Source organism: Papilio xuthus, unplaced genomic scaffold (genome assembly GCF_000836235.2).
Source record: "Papilio xuthus unplaced genomic scaffold, Pxut_1.1 DF826938.1, whole genome shotgun sequence".
Taxonomy (NCBI): Eukaryota; Metazoa; Arthropoda; class Insecta; order Lepidoptera; family Papilionidae; genus Papilio; species Papilio xuthus.
In genome coordinates this window covers 3761018-3781295 of record NW_013531711.1, presented here as the reverse complement: position 1 = coordinate 3781295, position 20278 = coordinate 3761018, and the positions used below count along the sequence as shown (strand labels likewise).

Genomic DNA, 20278 nt, shown 5'->3' with positions numbered 1-20278 from the left:
TGTAGGATTCGTAATAAGTTTAACCTCGATTTACGAACATTATTAATGGTCTAGTAATGATGGTACATTTATATGTTATAACGTCTTATAACTGAAGATCGCTGGAGTGTATCTGATGAGAATCACGCATTGGTAAATAACGTTTGCAAGGAATAAGATAAAGAATTGCCTGACGTGTGATGAGTCATTTCCACGTCGTAGATCACATTATAAGGGCTATATAATTACGACCACCTATTCCCCTAATCACGTTTTAGCAGACGGCACGTAAAGCGGCGAGGACACAGCAGGGCCGCTCTAATCCGGAAGCCTCTAAAACCCTTGACCTTCCAAAGCGTTCATTGTTTATGAAGCTATTATGACAGGTGCGGTATAATCTGTATACATCTGAGCTTTGATATTATTGCGATAGCGTGTAATGTCACTGCCTCCGTTAACAATGGATGATTATCGACCGTCTGTAGTTCATGGAAAAAGCGCGTTACCTTTGTGTAGAAGCAGGAAATAATTGCGAGGCCTTGTGAAGTTCATCGCCGCCGACGAGCCCCGCGTTTCTTCCTGCCCACACTGTTCGAAACTATATTTCCGCGTCCGAGAGAAAACCGTTCGAAAAACCAATCAATTATTTTTACAGTGAAACTCGAGACGTATTATATTAATCGTATGTTATAAAATACGCAGTATGCAAATAAAGCGTCCGACGGAGTATTGAAATGTCAGTTGTGCTTCGCTTCAAGCGTGAACAATTGACGTTTTTTACTTTTTAAATTGTATTAAAACAACTAAAAAGGTTAAACATCTACAAAATAACATTTCTTAATAACTTTGAGACTGGCAGAATCATGCAAATTATCTCTGTATTAAAATCCACCAACTGTATTAAAAATTAGAATAATCTACCTTATTATAAAGCTAATGTCGATTTCGTAATAATTAATCGATGTAGATCGTGCATTAATTGATTATGATCGCGATGCTTCGATTCCTAATATGTTACGTAAGGCGCGACACTGACCCACCGTTGGCCGGTCACGTGCCACTTTCCTTTCTTTATTGACACTATCTATAAATGGAAAATTACTATCACTGTGAACCGTACAATCGATGTGGTGTAAACAAAGCCGATTTATGCAAGATTCTCATTACATACGTAATAACGAAGCAATAAGATAGATGTGTCAAAGTCATAACTTCGAATGTTATACGCAGATTAGTCTGTACTATAAATGTTTGTGGTTTTTAATTTAATTTAGCTTCATTGACAAGAAACTCATAAAGAAACATTTAACGCGTAGTCTGCACCTTGTTCCTGTGCACAATTATTACAATGTAAAACTAGCACTCATCAAAAACTTAACATATACGACAACATTGCTTTGCAGACACAACTATATAGGTATTTAAATTTGTACGCGATATTACATTCTTTTTTGATTGTTCCTTTTCATGTTAAATTATAAGTTTAAATTCAATTTGGTTCTTAACATGCTATTGAACATTTGAAACGGGATAAGAATAACAAGTTTTAAAAGTTATAATATATTTCTTCGTTGTGAGATAAATGTGAATTATAAAAACGTAGTTATGATTCCGGCATTTCTTGGAATTCATCTTGCTGTATCAATAGCACACGTCGTGTTTAAGAAATAATTCATTGAGTCTTAACATTCAAGTATCAACTACGCGAAAAACATATCGAGAATTGAATAGGTCGTTATATCAAATCCAGAAAGCATACAGACGTGTATTACATAAACATTGTAGATTTTCATTCATTTCTCAGACGTGTATCCAGTGGTGCATCAATACCTACTAGTCAGTTATTGTGAAAGCATTTTCATAACACGATGCCGTCTTACGACCCGCTTAGCGTTGCGACATTATCTAGTTATTAAGTACACGTGACTTGCCGTATAACTAGGACCACACTGATGAGTGGCATCCTTGACACCCATCCTCATAAACTGACCGCTTGTTTGACTACCTTAACGCATTGTTTATTGATCACCGTAGTTGTCTACTTATTACAAGGTTCAAATCTTAAGCGAATGATACAATTGCATTAAGAAGTCATTCTTCTTGGATTCCTTTATACAGAAAACGGAGTCCCTGTGTGGAATCCCTTATATTCCACACAGTTAACCCTTACTCAAAAACTTGTTCCAACAAGATATTAATTCCGACACGCTCATCGAATTACTTGTAATGGCTTTTAAACTTAGTGCATCCGTCTGTTATGTTATTACTAGACTGTTATTATTAGATAAAAACTTTAAATTTGTCGCTCTTCGTCAGACTGTTCCCGCGCATATTCAGCGATGCGATATAAACATGACATTCTATCAGAAAAGCAATTAAAAGAGAACATTTATTGATTTCATATTGGAACAATCGGGGAACAGTAGCAGTGTACGATTACCAAATAATTATTACACCAATGAGCAATGAATATTAAAACTGGGACGTTTCAATGACTAAACAAATAGCGAGGTTAGGGCATCGGGACTCGCATAATTACAGATACCTCGTAAATTAAAATACAATATAAACCCGGGGTCGAGTGACACATCGCATCGCTTACATTATACGGCGCAATGTACAAAATTAAAACAGGTACACCGGTAACAATGCTAATGGGACACGTTTAGTTCCGCTCACCCTATATCCATAGATAAATTCGTACGTCATCATTGTTATTTTCTAAACAATAGACGATGTAAGCTAGAACGGACAGTCTAGAAAGGTAACATTGCGAGGTCCTTAACTGTCGCCAATGTTTGTTTTTCTTATTTAAAGGTGTGGTGAGCTCTTGGAATTATTTGACACGTGCTATTTGTCTGAAGGTGAAGTGCAATCGTGTTACAAAAACTTACCGGACAGCACGTTTTTAATATTTAAATATTAAGGATAAAATGTACATCAGTAATATCGGAGAGTCACGTATCATCAGGTGAACGTACTGACAGTCTGATAACCAAGCGATATATTATTATGCCGCGTACATCAGTGTTTCAAACATTGCTTACGAATTTTTGGCGTCGTAATCGATACAACAGAAGGATATCGTACTTTTATGTACTCATAAATGGTTTAACCGCAGCAGAGGTCCATGATGCACAATGAATAGCAATGCACTCAACAACTTAGCAAAGCATTACAATATGATGCATTAAAAGTGAAAGAGTTCGAAAGTTCGCTTCCTGCATCACGAGTATAAGATATGGCGCATGCGCGGATTATAATCGCGATGTAACAGACTGGGCTTTGTGCAACAGTTATGCAAAACGCAATCGTGCGGATCGCGCTTGACGTGGGCCGATTCTGCCACCTATACCCCCTCCGCTAGCCTTCGCTCTTTTGAGATAGCACTAAAATATGTAATCAGCTAAGTTTTTTTATAGTTATAGTTAGTTTCTTAATATTCAGAAAGCATAGGATATTCTACGAAAATGCTAGTATTTAGCTGTGACATGAACGTATAAGAATAATGTATAGAATATATAGTGCAATATCGAATGCCTTTTAATATACGGAACGTAATGTAAGATTTGTAACAAATCGTGTTATCAAAATATTATGCATGCTTCAGAAAAAAGAATGGTTTTGCACTTGAAAGAAATCAGTGATGAAAAAAATCCAATTGCTTTTACGAATTTAGCACAATAAAATGACATCCTAATTTCGATCTTTTTTTGGCTGACCGGAGCCGGTGGTATTGGGAATAGTTTGCACCAATATTAGACAAATCATGAATCGTTATTTAAAGCATCGATATAAGTATCGATTGTGAAATATGTCCAGTGTAGCACGGCGCCTGGCTCCTCTCCGGTCGGCCGTGTCATTACGAAACAAGAAAAGAAAGTTTAAGATCGTTCCGGGCGAGAGAATGCCGCTAGCGTTGCACTGTCGCCTTGCAATTGTAATACCATCAGCCCTATGACCCGCTCCGCTTGTGATGTAACCTCACCTTTACAAAGGACTTGCACTTTCTATGCAGTTCCAATTAAAGTTTTGGTTAATTTAAACTGTGCAATAGTTCTTCTAGACACTTGAGAAGAGGTAACAATGGCTCAGTTAAAGATCAGCACAGTAAGTTGTATGAATCTCTGCACCTTACAGGAACATTTCTTGTATGTTAATTTGACTTTATAATTTGTATAAAAATCGCATAACAAATCTACAATTGCACACTAATTAGTAAATCAGCGAACATTTGTGTAAAAACAGAGATGGATATCAAGATAAGTTTGTATGTAATACACACGAAAACTATGAAATTGGAGCAATCAAGAAACTAACCGTGTTTCGAACAAGTCAAGAATATCAAATGGTCTCGGAGTTGTTGCGTAAGATTATAAGTTTACGGGCAATTATGTAAAGTGTCGAGAAGTGGGTAGAGAGGCGCGGAGCATGTTGCGAGTTGCTTATGGTAAAAGTGTTACGCCGCGTGCTCGATAGCTTGGCGGTGTGACGCAACGCTGCAAATGTGTGCCAAAACTGCACTCAAACATCGGCCGCGGACGCTGAGCGACACCACGTCTTACAGAACGAAAGTGAAACTAGACCGTCGTTTACAAGCGCTGCACTGGAGTTTTCGCTATAGCATAAAGTCAAAGTTATATTTATATAGTTTCTATAAATTTTGGAAGGTTTATAGATGCCGGCAATTTAAGTCCGGAAACAAAATTGAAGCATCGAACAGAGATATAAAACTCCAATGAATCTGAATTTATAGTTACGAGGTAATCAAAAAATCGTTTTGGTAAAAACTCGACAACTTTAGTGAAACTACTGTCTACTTGAACATCTCAACTTTGACGTTATCGGACAAGTCTCTATCGGCTTAGGACTTGAGACACCGACGATATCGGCTAATAATTATTATGTTCATATCAATAACACATTATGCTACTGTAATGCTTACGACACAATAATGTTTTTACTGTAATTTAAACTTCAAAATAACAAATAAAAAACTTATAAATTATAAAATAATCTGTTTTATCACATTGTATGTTTATCAATATTTACAACGATATTTTCAATATTGCTCAATATTTTTATTTCGTTAAAACAAGAAAGTCTCCACTGGCTTTCTAAAAGGATTAAAAATAAGTTAATTATTTATATTGTTTTTAAAAAGTTATTACGTCGCATGGTTTATCATGCGGAGAGATAAGATACACGACGTACATACAGTCCTTTGTTTATGCACTACACTCCAATAAGGTCTCAGATATGCATTATCACCCGCATAAGTACTTCTATAACCATCTATTTGCTTACTCACTTCAATCGCCTATTATTTGTCTACAAAGTAAATAGGAGACAGAAATATGTTGTGGAGTACGTGTACTCTAAGTACAAAAGTAGATATAAAATGTTTTTTTAATGATATTATTTAATGAATCGTAAATATTTATATCATTATTTCATACTTAGGTAATGATTTATTGTTTGGTAAATTTTTATTTGTTTATTTTAAACTTTAAAGCAATCAGTTCATTAAGTTTCATAATTTACCCTTTAATAATAGTAGTATATGGGTTTTTATTTTGTGGTAGGCAGGCATTACAAACTTTTTTACGTAACGCGAATTTACTGCACCAACAATTTTTGATCATAATATATGGCGCAGGCATATACAGTGAACGGCGGAAACAATATTTTTTTAATTAAAGTTAAAATAAAACCGTATCATTAAAACAATATTAATTTAAAAGTAAAGATGCGTAAAATTTTGTTGTAAATTTCAAGATGTGTCCGTACCTTTAAAGTATTCACGTATGCGGCCGTGGGCGTAGCCTGTACGCCGACAATGCCGCCCGGCCGGCAATGAACCCTCACATTTGCTTTGCCGAAACAATTAGCAGAGCTTCACAACTACATACACAGCGACGCGTTATCGAAAATCTCGATGCTATACCTATGTTTATTTTATACATATCTAAATCTTACATTTAGTTATTAATAAAAGCTTTCTACAAAATAAGTAAACTGTAATTATTAATGCGAAATAGGAAACACGTTTAAACATTGGATTTTTTTAGTTTCACAGGGTCTCGAGAACTGTGTACAAATAAACTAATTTTCGTAACCTGAGTACGTAACTACCGAATTTGGTGGTTTAGGTCAATGGCGCAATTGTTTACCCACCGCTTAATAATGCTAAATCAAGTTATTTTTCTTTAAATTTTAATGAACTTAACGTGGGCGTCGAGTCGTTTGGCGCAATGAGCGACAGGGCCGCGCCTTCTATGCCACGAATTAGAATCTTGTGACTATATAAGCAAAGATGTATAATGGATCGTCGCGTTGTGTAAGAATGGTTCAAGGCGAACTGGATATTAAAAAATCTAAACATTATTTGGAAAGCTTCAGCACCTTGAGATGTGTTTGAGCGTCCATCTCGCAGATCCGTCCCCGGTCGCGACGAGGTCGTGCGGCTGGTCGGGGGGAACAAAGGGCCGTGACTCACGTCCGGGCTACGATGGCCGGAGAAAGGAACAGTTCTCGAAATAGAATAATGACCGGTGGACCTGGCCTACGCTCGTTCGACAAATCGAGCTGCACCGTCGTGCGGAGTTTCACATGAACGGATTTAAGCTTAGTCGTTATATTCATATAGCCTGGAAATATCTTGCCCAGCTACTCGCACACGCGACGTGTTTATTGATAAGTAAAATCTTTAAACACGTTTCTTGCATACGAGCGGCGATTGAGTGAGGCGAACCGGTTGCAATCGGCACTTACGAACGCGTTTTTCCACTGAGCTCAGTCGTTTTGTAAATTAATGTAAATGCAAATAACACGATAATCGAATATATTCCACGGTCACAGCGAGGCAACGAATTCCGTCGGTATTTGAAACTAATCGTGTCACATTGCGGCGCAAAGCGAAAACAATATAGGTAATAATCTAAAATAGCTGATTGTCGACTCTGAACGCTGGGTTGGCGGCGACTCCCACGATCAAAACTTATTGTTCACTGCAGTCGAAGGTTTCTGCAGCGCCTGGCCATTGAGAAACAACGGAGGTGGCGGCCTAGAGGCCAGAACCAACCATTTGAGATATCTTTCCACTTTGAATTGCGAAAATTGTTGGAAAGCTTGTTCGCATTGAAGTCTTAAACACACATTCTCTTATTGGCTACTGTTTATAAGAAAACTAACCGTCTTTCTTTTCTTATTCCAAGTTAAAATATCATGATGGAGCAACTAAATGCATAAGTACATAATGTAGCTCGCACTAATGTTCGTCTACCTAAAGGTTAAAATAGAACGATAAATTCCGGGATACTTTCGATTGCCTATTTTATTACCAGCGTTTTATTAATTTCATGAATGAGCTCGTAAAGTTGATTAACGGAAGTTTACAGGTGACGCGTGTGATATGCACAGGGCTGTGGGTGGGGGACAGGGGGCAATTACAATGCCTTTATCTGAACACGTGGAGAGCTAATCACGTCGCGTGACCTCCGTCGCTAACCGACAGTGTGTACAGCACACGGAAAATGTTACGCCTTACACAACACACGGTGTAGACAGAAGATCAATGAACTATATCGAGTGGGTCTTCATTGTTGACTATGTTCCAAGAATACGACGTAACCCTTTTCACCAAGGTCATGTCTGAAATTCGACATTAGCATACTGTGTGCATATAATAAGTGATTTTTACATACAGATAAATATGGGTTATTGAAGTTTTATATTAAAATAATTCAACACTTCGATTCAACATATCACGTTTAGTTCTGATAACACTACACGAGTATAATTTTCCTTATACATTGAACGTGGGGTATATGTTAATTAATCTCGAGTTAATTATTGTAACGACTACAAAATAACACCCTGTAACGTATTGTGTAAACTTGTTATCTTTGCATTTGTTCAGGCGTTTCCTCTCATTATTTTGCAAACGATAAGCAATATATGACGCGTAAATAATGTAAAAAAACACGATCGACGATGCTGTGGCAGTGGTGGGAAATGCGTGAGGCGGTTAACGAGAATCATCATTATTACTTTATACTTTACTGACCGAATTAATTATTTCTAGATGGTGATTTTTATCGCATTTAATTTAAATACGCAAAGAAATTTGGTATAATTTACTTAGAAACTTTGATTACCAGTTAGTTTTGATATGATAATTGTTACTAAGTTTTTAAATATCTTTTTGAGCACTATAAAGGCCTTTTGTTCAATACGTAAATTTTCTATAAACTACCTGCAATTTAGCATTATCTATAGAAAGCCCGTGTAACCTGTGAAGGTACTCAATTTTCTGAACAATACTAAGCATGAGGTACAAAGCACTATACAGCAAGGTCTCCGTGCAGGTACAAAAAAAAAACTTTTCAATATAATAATAATACACGGAGCGGTTGTATTTGTAAATAGGCAGGTAGACGGTTGTAGGTGTATTTACGGCCTCAACGGTTTTGAGATTTTTTTTTGTTTCGATCCGCCGAAATACAAAAAGGGCACCAGAACACCTTTCGAATTTCCCACTGGCAGAATTCAATGCGATCTATTGTGTAATCGTGGGCAAAGATCACCTGAGTTTAGCAAATGAAGTTATGTAAATGTCTAATATTGTATTGGTAACGTCTATTTATGACCTTTGAATATATTTGGCTGGATATTCTAGCTTATAGGTACTAAATTGTTGTTGTTCATTGCTCCACGGGGTAATTAAATCTTTAAATAATAACGAATGTTGACAAATACATGAATTCAAATGTGTAATAATGACTTGTTGGTTATAAAAACACATGTTTCTCAATTTACAATTAAAAATATTTCTTGCTTTATTTATATACCTGATATAATATTACTCTCCTGTATAAACAAAGAACCCTACTATCCCCTACCCTACATAACCGAATATAAAATGGCGCTGAGCAACAAGTGGTTCATATGCAATGTAAAACACCACAAAAACGGACAGCAGGTAGCGTAAAAGACGAGCGAACGATTTATAACTATGTGAATTAGCTAATAGAACCGGTTTTGCCCCACCACAACACTTGAGCTTCGGAACGTATGTACAAGCAAATGTGTGACTTATGACCAGCACCCAAGTTCTTTTTTGTATTGCACGAAGTACGATAATATGAGCCGTACCAGTCACACCACTTAACCGAGTCTGTTCTTCACCCTTGCTGAGATTTGAAAAGGATTTGTCAAGCAATATTACCGACGATCGTTTATGTGAAAAAAAATATATATTATGTACTATTCTTCAACCAAGGATGAGCTATTTAAATACATATATAAATTCTTTACAAATTGATCAAGATTAAAAATCGTGAATTCAATAATTTTAAGTTGAACAAGTTTGAAGCCGTCATGATAGTTTGTGCGTTCTCTATTTTCAAAACTTTAAAAAATAAAACGTTCCTATTGACAAGTTTTCTTGTGTTCAGATGTCAAAGTGTCAACTTACTTTTACTTTTCCAAGGAAACTGGCTATGCGTCTCGCCAGATCGTATTCAACTCCACAACACTTCATGAACAGACTGGTCCCACCAGCGCAATCGCACGCAATACTAGCAACTGGTTTAACTTATTTTCCGTATAATGTAATTATGGAGTTAGGAACCATTGACTTAGGCAGTAAAAGGTAAGGGGAAATTCAACTTACCTTGTTTAGCGTAAGTGTACACAGTTGGCTAGTTACGGACTATTACTAACTTAACGATTACGATATAGAATGTTTTCATCTTGTTTAAATTTAAATTGATCTATAAATAGTAGGAATTACAATACTTTTTTCTTTTTTAAAAATATTTGCAATTGTTGTTGCAACAAAAACATTACAAAAAATAACTAACATTAAAAATCGAATTAGAAATTAATTTGTTCATTATCTTTTGATCAACATTACCTAATTAATAAAGAATAATAATTAATCGTTGTTGTTATTGATTGAAGACATTTGGAATAAAACAAAATTTTATTTTAAGCTGTACAATTACATGCAGCTGTTAATTAAATGTGAATAATATCTCACAAATATAATTAAAATAATTATAAACGGTAAAACTTTCAACAAATACACACATTAAATTGCATTAGTTATGAAAATAATCTTGTACATAACCAGCGCAAAAATGCACAAAATATACGATAATCATAATTATATCTGCTTTTAGGTATGTTATATGAATTTTTTGTGAACTATTTTACGCCTATACAACTACAAATTTACTTTTAGTAAACTTTTTAGTCTGACGAAAGTCGTTGCATTTTTTAAATTGACGCCATTATTGGGTAGTATGATATTTTCAAAAATCCGTAAAATTCAAACGAAAAAGTATTATAACAATAGAAATTGATAAACAGTGATAACTCTGGTATATATTTACTTAAATAAAAAGATTTCATTTTTATAAAGTTTTGAATTTGACCGAAACATGGCAATTATGTTTACTAAGAAATTTGAGTGACATTGCAAAATAAGGTTAATATTTTCTACATGCTTAAGTTTACTAAATATTACGAAAGCAGTTTGCAATTTATAACACGTTTTTAAATATATTTGTTGCATTTCAAAAACTATTACAAAGTTTTAGTAAAAGTTTGGTGACATTTAAAAAGTTGGATAGGTTAAAAACGTGGTGTATTGTTAAGAGCTAAATGCAATATTTGTACTAACAGCCATTACTATTATTATAATCAATATCCAGCAACGAAAAAATAATAACTAAATAAATCTTACCTTCAAGAACAGATCCCCAAAATCATACAGAGCAGACTGATGCATTATGGCAGTAGACATTATGTAAAACCAACTCGACACTAATTTTGATCCAGGATTTTAGAGCTTATTTTGCGTAGTTGACAAACTGATCCACTAAATCACGATATGTTCAAGGAACTCACTGCAATTTTGGAGTAAAATAATTAGTCCACGATGTTTCGACAAGAATTTAAAAGAATCTCTGCGTAAAGTTTGTTGAATGTTGTAAGAGTACGAGAATTCGTTGCGTTTTTGTTTTTCGTTCGGTGACCACAGATTGAGTCCGAACTAGTTGGCCGAGGGCGGTGATTTTTTTTTCCTGTGCCCTCCACGATTAAGCCAGAACAAATTTTTTCTGAACACAATTTCGCATTAATTGCGAAAATGTACAAAACAGTCCTTTGTTTCGAAAAGTCTTGTTCACTTTTATTTTTCGCGTCTATACGGAAATACACAAATATCGGTCAAAACTCTGCGCGAACTGTATCTATATGCTTTGGACAATAAATACTTTTTAGTTCCCGACTTTATACACCAAAATGTCTTTATACTGGCTGTATAAATCGCAAGATTAAAAAAATAAATCGCAGTGTCAACGTCCGCGCAAAACGCACCACACGTTCATTCCGTATCACGCTCGCTCGCGCACTGAGCCTGCGATTCGGTTCGCCCGTGACTTGTGAGCCCGCGGCAGGCGGGTGGATTTTGTTTTCAAATCAAACAGCGCGATCACGTTTTGGAGCGAGATTCGTTTTCCGCTCGGCCGCTCTCGGCTTCCATCGGCTGTTTTCGACGGTTTGTTGTTGCTCCGACCGCCACAACAAAAGTGACAAAACTCTCCCATGGCGGCCCGCTCTTGCTTTTTATATTACGTTTATTACGGGATACTTTTTAGACTACGCAGCAATAAGGAGTTATAGTCATTATAAGGACGGCTTTTGCTTTATGCTGATTTATATCTCACAATTACTGATGTAAGTACCAGACAATTATTTACTTATTATTACAAGTAGGTACCTAATTTGGCATAGGAGTAGTATTAAAGGTATTATACTTAACTAGTGATTTTGCTTAAGTTTACTCCTATTATCAGATTTGTACATACGATGTAGTCAAAATTACTTCGACATTTTAACTAGGTTTTACATTCAATACCAAGAATACATGCCACGCATTGAATGACAATTAATGTATCAATATACAGTCATCTTATAATAATACCATGCTGCCATACTGGACGACATAATGATGCCTGTATTGGTACTTAAAGAATTTGCTCTTGAGCCTAGTATATACCCGTCAACTATATAGAATTCGGCGAGGAAGTGCTAAAAAATAAGTGGCCAGAACGGTGAACAAACGCAAAAAGTTGTAATTTTAGAGCTGGTTCGACCAATGGAGGTAACCGCTGCCCGCGTCCTTTTTAAGGCAAGTGTTATTTTAACTGTAGCAGCGTTTTTAACATGCTATTATGATAATATTTAAAAAGTTTAGTTACGTAAAAAGTAATAATTTATTTTTATTATGTACTAAAATTTCAACTTATGGATTGATATATAATAAGTATATAATTAAAATATAATTGAGATTTTTATCATTTTCCTAGAAAACTTTAAATACATGAATGTTGATATGCCCTAATTTAGAATTCGGTTAATAAAAAAATATATATATTACAATGAGACTTTAAAGATATAGCGCTTAGATAGAATATTTTAAAACTTTCAACTATACGAGGCGGTTTATTTGATTGTGATTTATACAGTAAATTGATTATTTAATTACTTTTCAATACGCTTACGCTCCGCTCGTCAATAAGTCGTTAGTAGATTGTCCGCCGCGTCCCTCGAGCAACTTTTTATTATGGCATTCGTTGCAAACCCGTTTGTCGGTTTAGTGTTATGCGCTATGTTGCACCAACCATACGGGAATCGATAGTACCAAGCACTCCACTCAATGGTAAATGGACGGCAGAGTTTCATGCTGTATCATCTACACTAGACAAACAAATCGGACCGTGGGCTTCCACGAACAAATGTAAAAATCTGTTTTCCAAATAAGATGAGGAATGTGAATATGTTTTGTAAAGTTGTTTTGTTAGTGGAAACTCAAAGTATAACGTTGGATCTCTGCTTGGGTTTTAGTTCTTGAAACATAGTTTTGTGCTCGAGTGTTAGGTAGATATCATGGTTCATCGGTACTTCTTGTTAGTGGCTGATATACGCTGATTTGTAAAAGATTAATAACATAATAATTTCCATACAATTAATTGCGTTGAGTCGCAGTTCTACAGTCTCATGGGAAATATTCTGTAATTCGAGTTGAAATATGTAACTCGTGTTAGGGTTTCAGACGTCAATTTTCAAATACAAAAACGCTATATACTCTTTAGCGTATAGCTTATAGTATTTATTTTATTTTGTTTCGTCACTTTTGTTGGTCTACCAAGATGATGGTTGTTTTGGGGGTGCGGCATCCCTACCAAGCCTAACATATATCTTTACATCATCACATACTAGACTAGGATAGAAATATTTAAAATCCAATTGACTAAAAATAAAGAAGCATTACGACTACTTAGGTTAATTTTAACATTTGCCCTACGCGGGAGGTCGTTTGATACGGAATAAAAATTTAAATTTGATAATTAACTCTTCCAATTTATTTTTGGTCCTTTTTAAGGAACCGGAATTTTATCGATTGATTTAAATAGACATAAAGCTCATAAAGATGTTTGCGATTTTATCCAATATTTACAAATTTTGAAAAATAAAAACTAAAGTATCTTGGCGGTTTTGATTGTTTAGGAAATGGTTATAAAAATTGAAATAATCACTAATGTCTGTTGTTATAATCTTTATCAATTAAATCATTCTACCCTAGTATGATAGTTTTTAATTTTTTTTTTTAAATTTTCAATCGAACGAGGTTAATCCTTATCATTAGTAAAGCACAAAAAAACAAATGATTTCACGCATCATTATTATATTAATTTCAATAACAAAAACCAGATGTATAAAACATAACTATAATAACATCCTTATTGTCCTTCGTAGGCGATCTTTTGAATATGAAATTACATTAAAAAAAATCTATGATAGATGGATATAAAAATAAATATTTATACGGAACCACCGGGACAGTGAACAATGACTATACATGACTGTTTTATATAATGTGTTAGTGTCGAGTGACTCGAGTGACGAGCACGTAGAACTTAGTGCTTACTCCTAAAGTTATGGTGCTTGGAAACCCAATACATTGTATGCAAACACGCTTTGTATTACTGCTCGTGCCTGCACATGAACTTTATAATTAACATATCACAATATCATAGTCTATTTACGAAATATAATACAAACTAAACAATAATCAAATTATCAAAAATAATATAGAGATAGCTATGAGATATTTAGAGTCCTTAAGTGTTCTTATTCAGTACAGATTTTACAATTGTAAATGGTAATGTTTAGATGGATGAATGATTGTTTGAAGGCGTCTCCGGGTCGGTTCTACAGATCTCGCTGGAATTTGGCACAGATGTAGAACATAGTCTGGTAGAACACACCTATTAAGTTTTTTTTTAATTCCGCGCGGATTTCTTGGCGTCAGCTAGTATATTTATAAAATCTATATTAGGGGTGTTAGTAAATAAATAAATATTTTGAGTGCGGCAAAAACTTGTCAGTACTTCTTAAGCAATGTAAAAAATATTTATTCTAATTAAAGGTTTAATTTAAATCATGTCATTGGATACAATATTGGATAATTGCATTCGGAGACTGAATAAGTCCTTGATTAGTTCAGACTGCTTTGTAACTCGAAACATTGAGTCGGTACTATTCAATTAATTTGACTTTCCATTTTAGATTTACTCTTAGTACAGGAGCACTAACCAATTTATAACGAATTAGTTCTATTACAATACTATTAATAATTAATTAGATTATGATAATTATGTAATTAGTTAATCAAAGAATAAATAAATAACATTTACAATTATTGTAATTGACTATTAAATAATAAAATTATTACCAAACCAAATATAAATAAAAAAATTAAAACTATTTATAGCATATGAGATAAATTTCAAAAGTTCATATTTCAAAGAATTTTGATTAAGATATTTCTTTAGAATCTGAACTTCTTGAAATTAAATAAATAGGTTATGAGTCTCCGATGAATTTAAAGAACAAAACAATGTAAAAACTGGCTTAAACCTAACTCCAAGAAGTCTGTGATAATGGTGCATTGCTGTTAGTCATTTACAACTTTAAACAATGAATCGACCAATGCGGGATCCACGATTTCTTAGTATCAAACAATAATGTAAACCCTGCTAAATTAGTTAAGAAATATTTTCATTATACTTCACGAAAAGTGTAGTAGTTTATTGTAATAGTCTTTTGTATCTTTTACTGTGGATTTCTGAGAGCAAAATCTCCGTTTAAAACATATTGTTATCTCTGTGTTGTAAAAGATAATGACAAGGATGGCGATATGTTTAATACAGAGATTTAGGCATCAGAAATTAACAGTTAGTGATGTTTATAGAGTAAAATAAAGTTATTACTGTCTGGAATAGCAATTAGACTTATTTCTTTTCTAATTCCATGCGAACGACAGCTAGTTTTAAGAAATAAATTGAACCTTCATTTAAACTTGATGCGCTACACAGTGCAGATTACGTGGATTTATTACAATCATTGAAAAGCTAAACAAATACGAATGTAAGGAAATGTTTACTCGCAAACAGTACACTATCAATTGAATTGCTTCGTATTACCGTAGGTCTTATATCAAAGATCGTGAAGAACAAAGTCACCTTTGTTGTTATCGACCGGTGTCTATTTTATGTCGTAATAACATACTCGAGTCTCGAGTGAGTGTAAACATAATAATTTCTAGTCACAAAAGTCTATTGTTATACTCAACTCGAATATTATTGGATATGAAATGTATTTACGCGATTTAATTCTTGAAAAATATTACGTAGATTGGAGTATACGACTTCTTTGTTACAAGGAGTTTGCATTCTACCTTCAAATAGGCCAAACTGGCCTCAAATAATTTTACACATTAAATATAAGTAAAAAGATACGTTTAAAAATAATTAGGAATCAGGCGGGAATTGAAACGAAATGCACAATAGAGCTGTAATGAAATATTACATGTCAATGTAAAATATATGTAAATAGTTTTGGGTGCAGAGCAATTTCTTTAAATTATTAATAAATTTTTTTTAAATTATCCAGTTGTATTTCAGTAACACTCTTTCGGTATCAAAACAAAGCTATAAAAGCGTAGAAAATCCATAAATTAATACGATCGTGCGCGACCTACACAATCCTAAAGACATTAAGACAATCTATAAATTTATTGTTTATAATTTTTTGATTAACGTTATTTCGATTTCGCATTACCCTAATTGAAAATCATAAAGGCCATCATTTGCTATAAACAGCAGTAAATTTTCGCAAAGCAAGTACAAAAATTATTATAATTCCAAACATAGGAGGAACCTATAATATGTACAGTGGACGAATCGACTAGAAAGCAATAATCTGTAGATGAATACCATCGTAATAACTGTGTATTTCAAGAGCTATTAATGTTATATTCTTATAATAAATTCGGAATTAGATAGTATAATATACAGGTTTCATTTTTTGTATGTATATTTAGTAATAAAATTGCATAAAATGGCAAAGCAGGTAATAATTTGGCACGCATACATTGCGTTGAAACAGGGCTGCTTTGATGCGGGCGCGGACGTCGCTTATCACGAATATATTACAGAATATATAACTCAGTATGTTACACGATAACTGATTTTTACTGCTCTAAATACTTATGTAACAGCACCAGCAGTACAACGTCGTAACGCGCCCCGACGCAACTAAATCACGAACTATGTTAGCGCGTTATCTCCGCATTTCGTGTGCATTTTCGACATACATTTCGTTTATTTTGTTGCACTCAAGTATGCTTAAGTAATTCATATTCAAACTAACTATTTCAGTTTGTAAACATTTACGAAATATTGTGTTACTTTTCAAGGAAATCAAAAGACTGTGTAATAAAAATACTACAGGCATATTTGGTATTTATTCAACTTGTTTTTTATTCATAATTTAACTGGCAGTGTTCATTTCAAACACAAATTCAACAATTTTTTTATTTATAATTTAACTGGCAGTGGTGTTTTATACGTTACTAGCTTTTCGCAAATCCGCTAGTGAGCATTTTTTGCTGAAAAATACTTTATTATTTGTCTATGTGTTCTTCCGAACTATGTTCTAGATAGATAGCTTCTAAAAACATCCATCCATGTATACATTCAAAAAATCGCATTTATAATATAAGAGTAGTAAGGTTATTAATATTTTTAACTAGTTGAAATAATATGGCGTTCTAAAGTCTAGGCTAGAGTGTTATATTACATTTCGTTACATTTTTGCAGTGTTTTGTTTTGCGATGGAAAAAAATCATATTCTGTACACGTTAGCTATCATTTTATTTCCGCTGGTCACTTTATAAAGGTTTCAAATTGTATAATTTGATACTACTAATTACGTCAATATACGAATATGATATTTTAAAAGTAATAACTTTATGTATTACGCAAATATACACTTCGAGTGTATGCACTTTTGGATAATAAATATCAATTCAATTTTCAATATCCAAAGTGAAAAGAAAAATTGTCTAAATTTTTATATGAAAGTCAACTTATCTTACTTCTTACTAATATGGATGGATGTTTGTATGAAGGTGACTCCAGAACGGTTGCAAGAATCTCGCTGAAATTTGGCATAGATGTAGATCGTAGTCTGGAAGAACACAAAGGCTATGTTTTTTAAAGCCACGCGGACGGAGTCGCGAGTGAAGCTTGTTGCGCATATAAATACAAAATTATTAGTCGCAAAATATTTTTGGCACTTTTATACTCTTTCCTTGAGTTTAATCTAAATATTTAGCACAGGTGCATTTGTATCACTTGCTCAAATAGTTGTTAACATCTGCAATATTGTAATTACCGAATGTGTAACGCCGGCTCGTTGGTTCCATCCAATGTCAATAATACCTAAAGCACGTGGTGCGTTTGCACAATTGCGATATACTTCCTACAAACACGTGACTTATAATATAATACGAGAACAACAATGTTGAGTGTTTTTAAAGAATATAGATAATGTCGTTTTATATTGCCGTTTATAAATCATTCATCAGCTCTTGATGCCTCGGTGTTTTGTCTTAAACCAACCAAGATATACGCTTTAAAATAAATTTGCTTTCAAAAATACTAAGGTAAATATTTTGTTTTCGGTACTTCTGCGGCCAAAGCGAAGACGTCATTGTGCGCTCGTCCACATCACAGTAGCAACATCACCAACAAACTGTTACTTAAGTAAGGTAAGAGTAGATTTTAATAATGTTATTCTTAATTCATTGTCATTAACCTAACTTAGAATTTCATATCAGTAAATACAAAGAAACAAGATTTTAATAATTTTACGGGTAATAGTAGCGCCATCTGTTAGACGCTTTTTGAAAAGAATGTTTTTTTGTAAATTTTTTTTTCTTAGGATTAGAACTCGTTTTACTAATTTAGAATTTTAACCCTACGTCTAATACGTGCGCTTTGTGTCAATGATACAACCTATGACACTCCGGGGAAGAAAACAAATCGAATGACACCTTATTATTGGGTAAATGGATTGAGATCCTTCCCATTTTTTTTATCTGTTTGAAAAAAAGAGATAAAATATTTTTATATGTGCTATGGGAATGAAACGGTTAAACATACGATCATCTTTATTGCCTTTATTTTATAAATGCTAAAACCATATCTTAATGAACAAATTTAATACGATATAATCTAAATTAGGATCTGCATTTATTAACTTTTATAAAAACAGGAAAATGATATGCAACTTGATAGCAGCTAATTTTGCATTTCGCGGTAGTGATGAAAAAAGAGAAAAACAAAATACGATTTTTTAATTTTCTTTTGTTAAAATAACATAATAAAAACTGCAAAGTCAGATATTATGTATATTCTTTAAACGTGAAATTCCACTTTGAGAATATCAATGAGTACCAAAATTATAATTAAATGGTACAGTCAGGGCTATTCGCGGTATTCCAATAAAAATACCTAGTTCCTTACAACAAGACAAACTTCAATCCTTCTTACAAAATAACCAATTAGGTAGCAATGACTTGCGCAAACAAAAGCATAACAGGGAAATGCAATTAGTCGTGTTCTACCGATCACATTTGGTACAGACACATTTAAAAGCTATACGTCATTTATGTTCCACGTCGTCTGCATGTTTACAAAATTTTGAAACGACTTTAGCTTTCAAGCTGGGACACCGCCAAATTCCCCGACTGTACATAAATCCAAGAATAAAGAATAGGTCGCGACCAACTTTTGACAATAAAGTACATAAAAATACACATGACAGCACAACTTGATAAATTAGAATTACTTAAATGTGTATGTAAATTTTAAATATATTTAAAGAGAATGCTAATTTAATGGCAATTGAATTGTTTAATGGATTGAAATAATAAATGTTAAAGTTGTTTCTTCCTATATTGAAACAAAAACGAGTAATATAGAATTATATCTAATTAAAAGATGAATGTTTTAAAAATCATAATATAAATTACGTCCGTCCTTTCGGGAAGAATTCAAATCTAATTACGGTCTCATTTTGCAGTTATTAAAATTAATTGCATTGAAATGACAATGTAAAGTAGATTAAAATCTATTCCAAATTACACCAACAACCGTACCAATAAAAATACGATAACACCCATACATTTATCTCATGAAATCATCAACTTAAGAGATGTATAAATGTTTACATATTTATAAAACCAAGATTACTGTACGACGTCTTGTAAATGTATTTGTTGCTCTCTCAATAATATAATAGAACCACAAACCAAACTTATATTGACTAGATTAGTGGTATGTTGTGTTTAAGGATTGAATGGAAACTTGAAACATCAAAAAGGTCAAGAAATAAAATTAATCAAATTGTTTACCCCTTGTCTAGGAACCATGACAGATAAAAAAACATACAGAGATAATTTATTCCTGAAACTCAAGGTATCTTTTTTTCTTTAATTTATTTTCGTAAAATTCCTTAGACAACCTAATATGGCAAATGTAATATTCAGCAAACAATTTGTTACACCGAAATTGGACAGCCGAAGTAATTAAAGGAAGCCTTCAGCTTCACTAAATAAGCTGTTCAAAGGGCATGCGGCAAAGAAAATATGTCTAAGAATTGTACAGTCGCGCACACCATGTACAAACATTCAGAATCTTATCTATGTAATATAAGTTTTACTTATCCTCGAGAATGTACTAACATTGCGTGTATCGTCTTTATGATTACCATACGAATGGATTTCGACAGGACATTTCTAACTGTTACCTTACAATGTTGAGTATATAGAAACAGTATAACTCTATTGAAATATCTTGGTGGCCCAAGGTCATCA

General features: G+C 33.6%; 2 protein-coding genes across 4 annotated transcripts in view; one reads left to right on the top strand and one right to left on the bottom strand.

Moving 5' to 3' along the window:
* The window catches only part of Tis11 (Tis11 zinc finger protein), a 32535-nt gene extending 21049 nt beyond the window's left edge, over positions 1-11486 (bottom strand). The window contains exon 1 of one of the 2 annotated variants that reach the window (XM_013317411.1): positions 10733-11486. In XM_013317411.1, the coding sequence (XP_013172865.1) occupies positions 10733-10792 (60 nt within the window). In that variant the 5' untranslated portion in view covers positions 10793-11486. The remainder of the gene's footprint in view (positions 1-10732) is intronic. The other variant, XM_013317412.1, reaches the window with a different exon arrangement.
* Positions 11487-18089: 6603 nt separating this feature from the next.
* The window catches only part of LOC106121672 (uncharacterized), a 75638-nt gene continuing 73449 nt past the window's right edge, over positions 18090-20278 (top strand). For both annotated transcript variants that reach the window (XM_013317410.1, XM_013317409.1), the window contains exon 1: positions 18090-18169. The gene's annotated coding sequence lies outside the window, so the exon portion shown is untranslated. The remainder of the gene's footprint in view (positions 18170-20278) is intronic.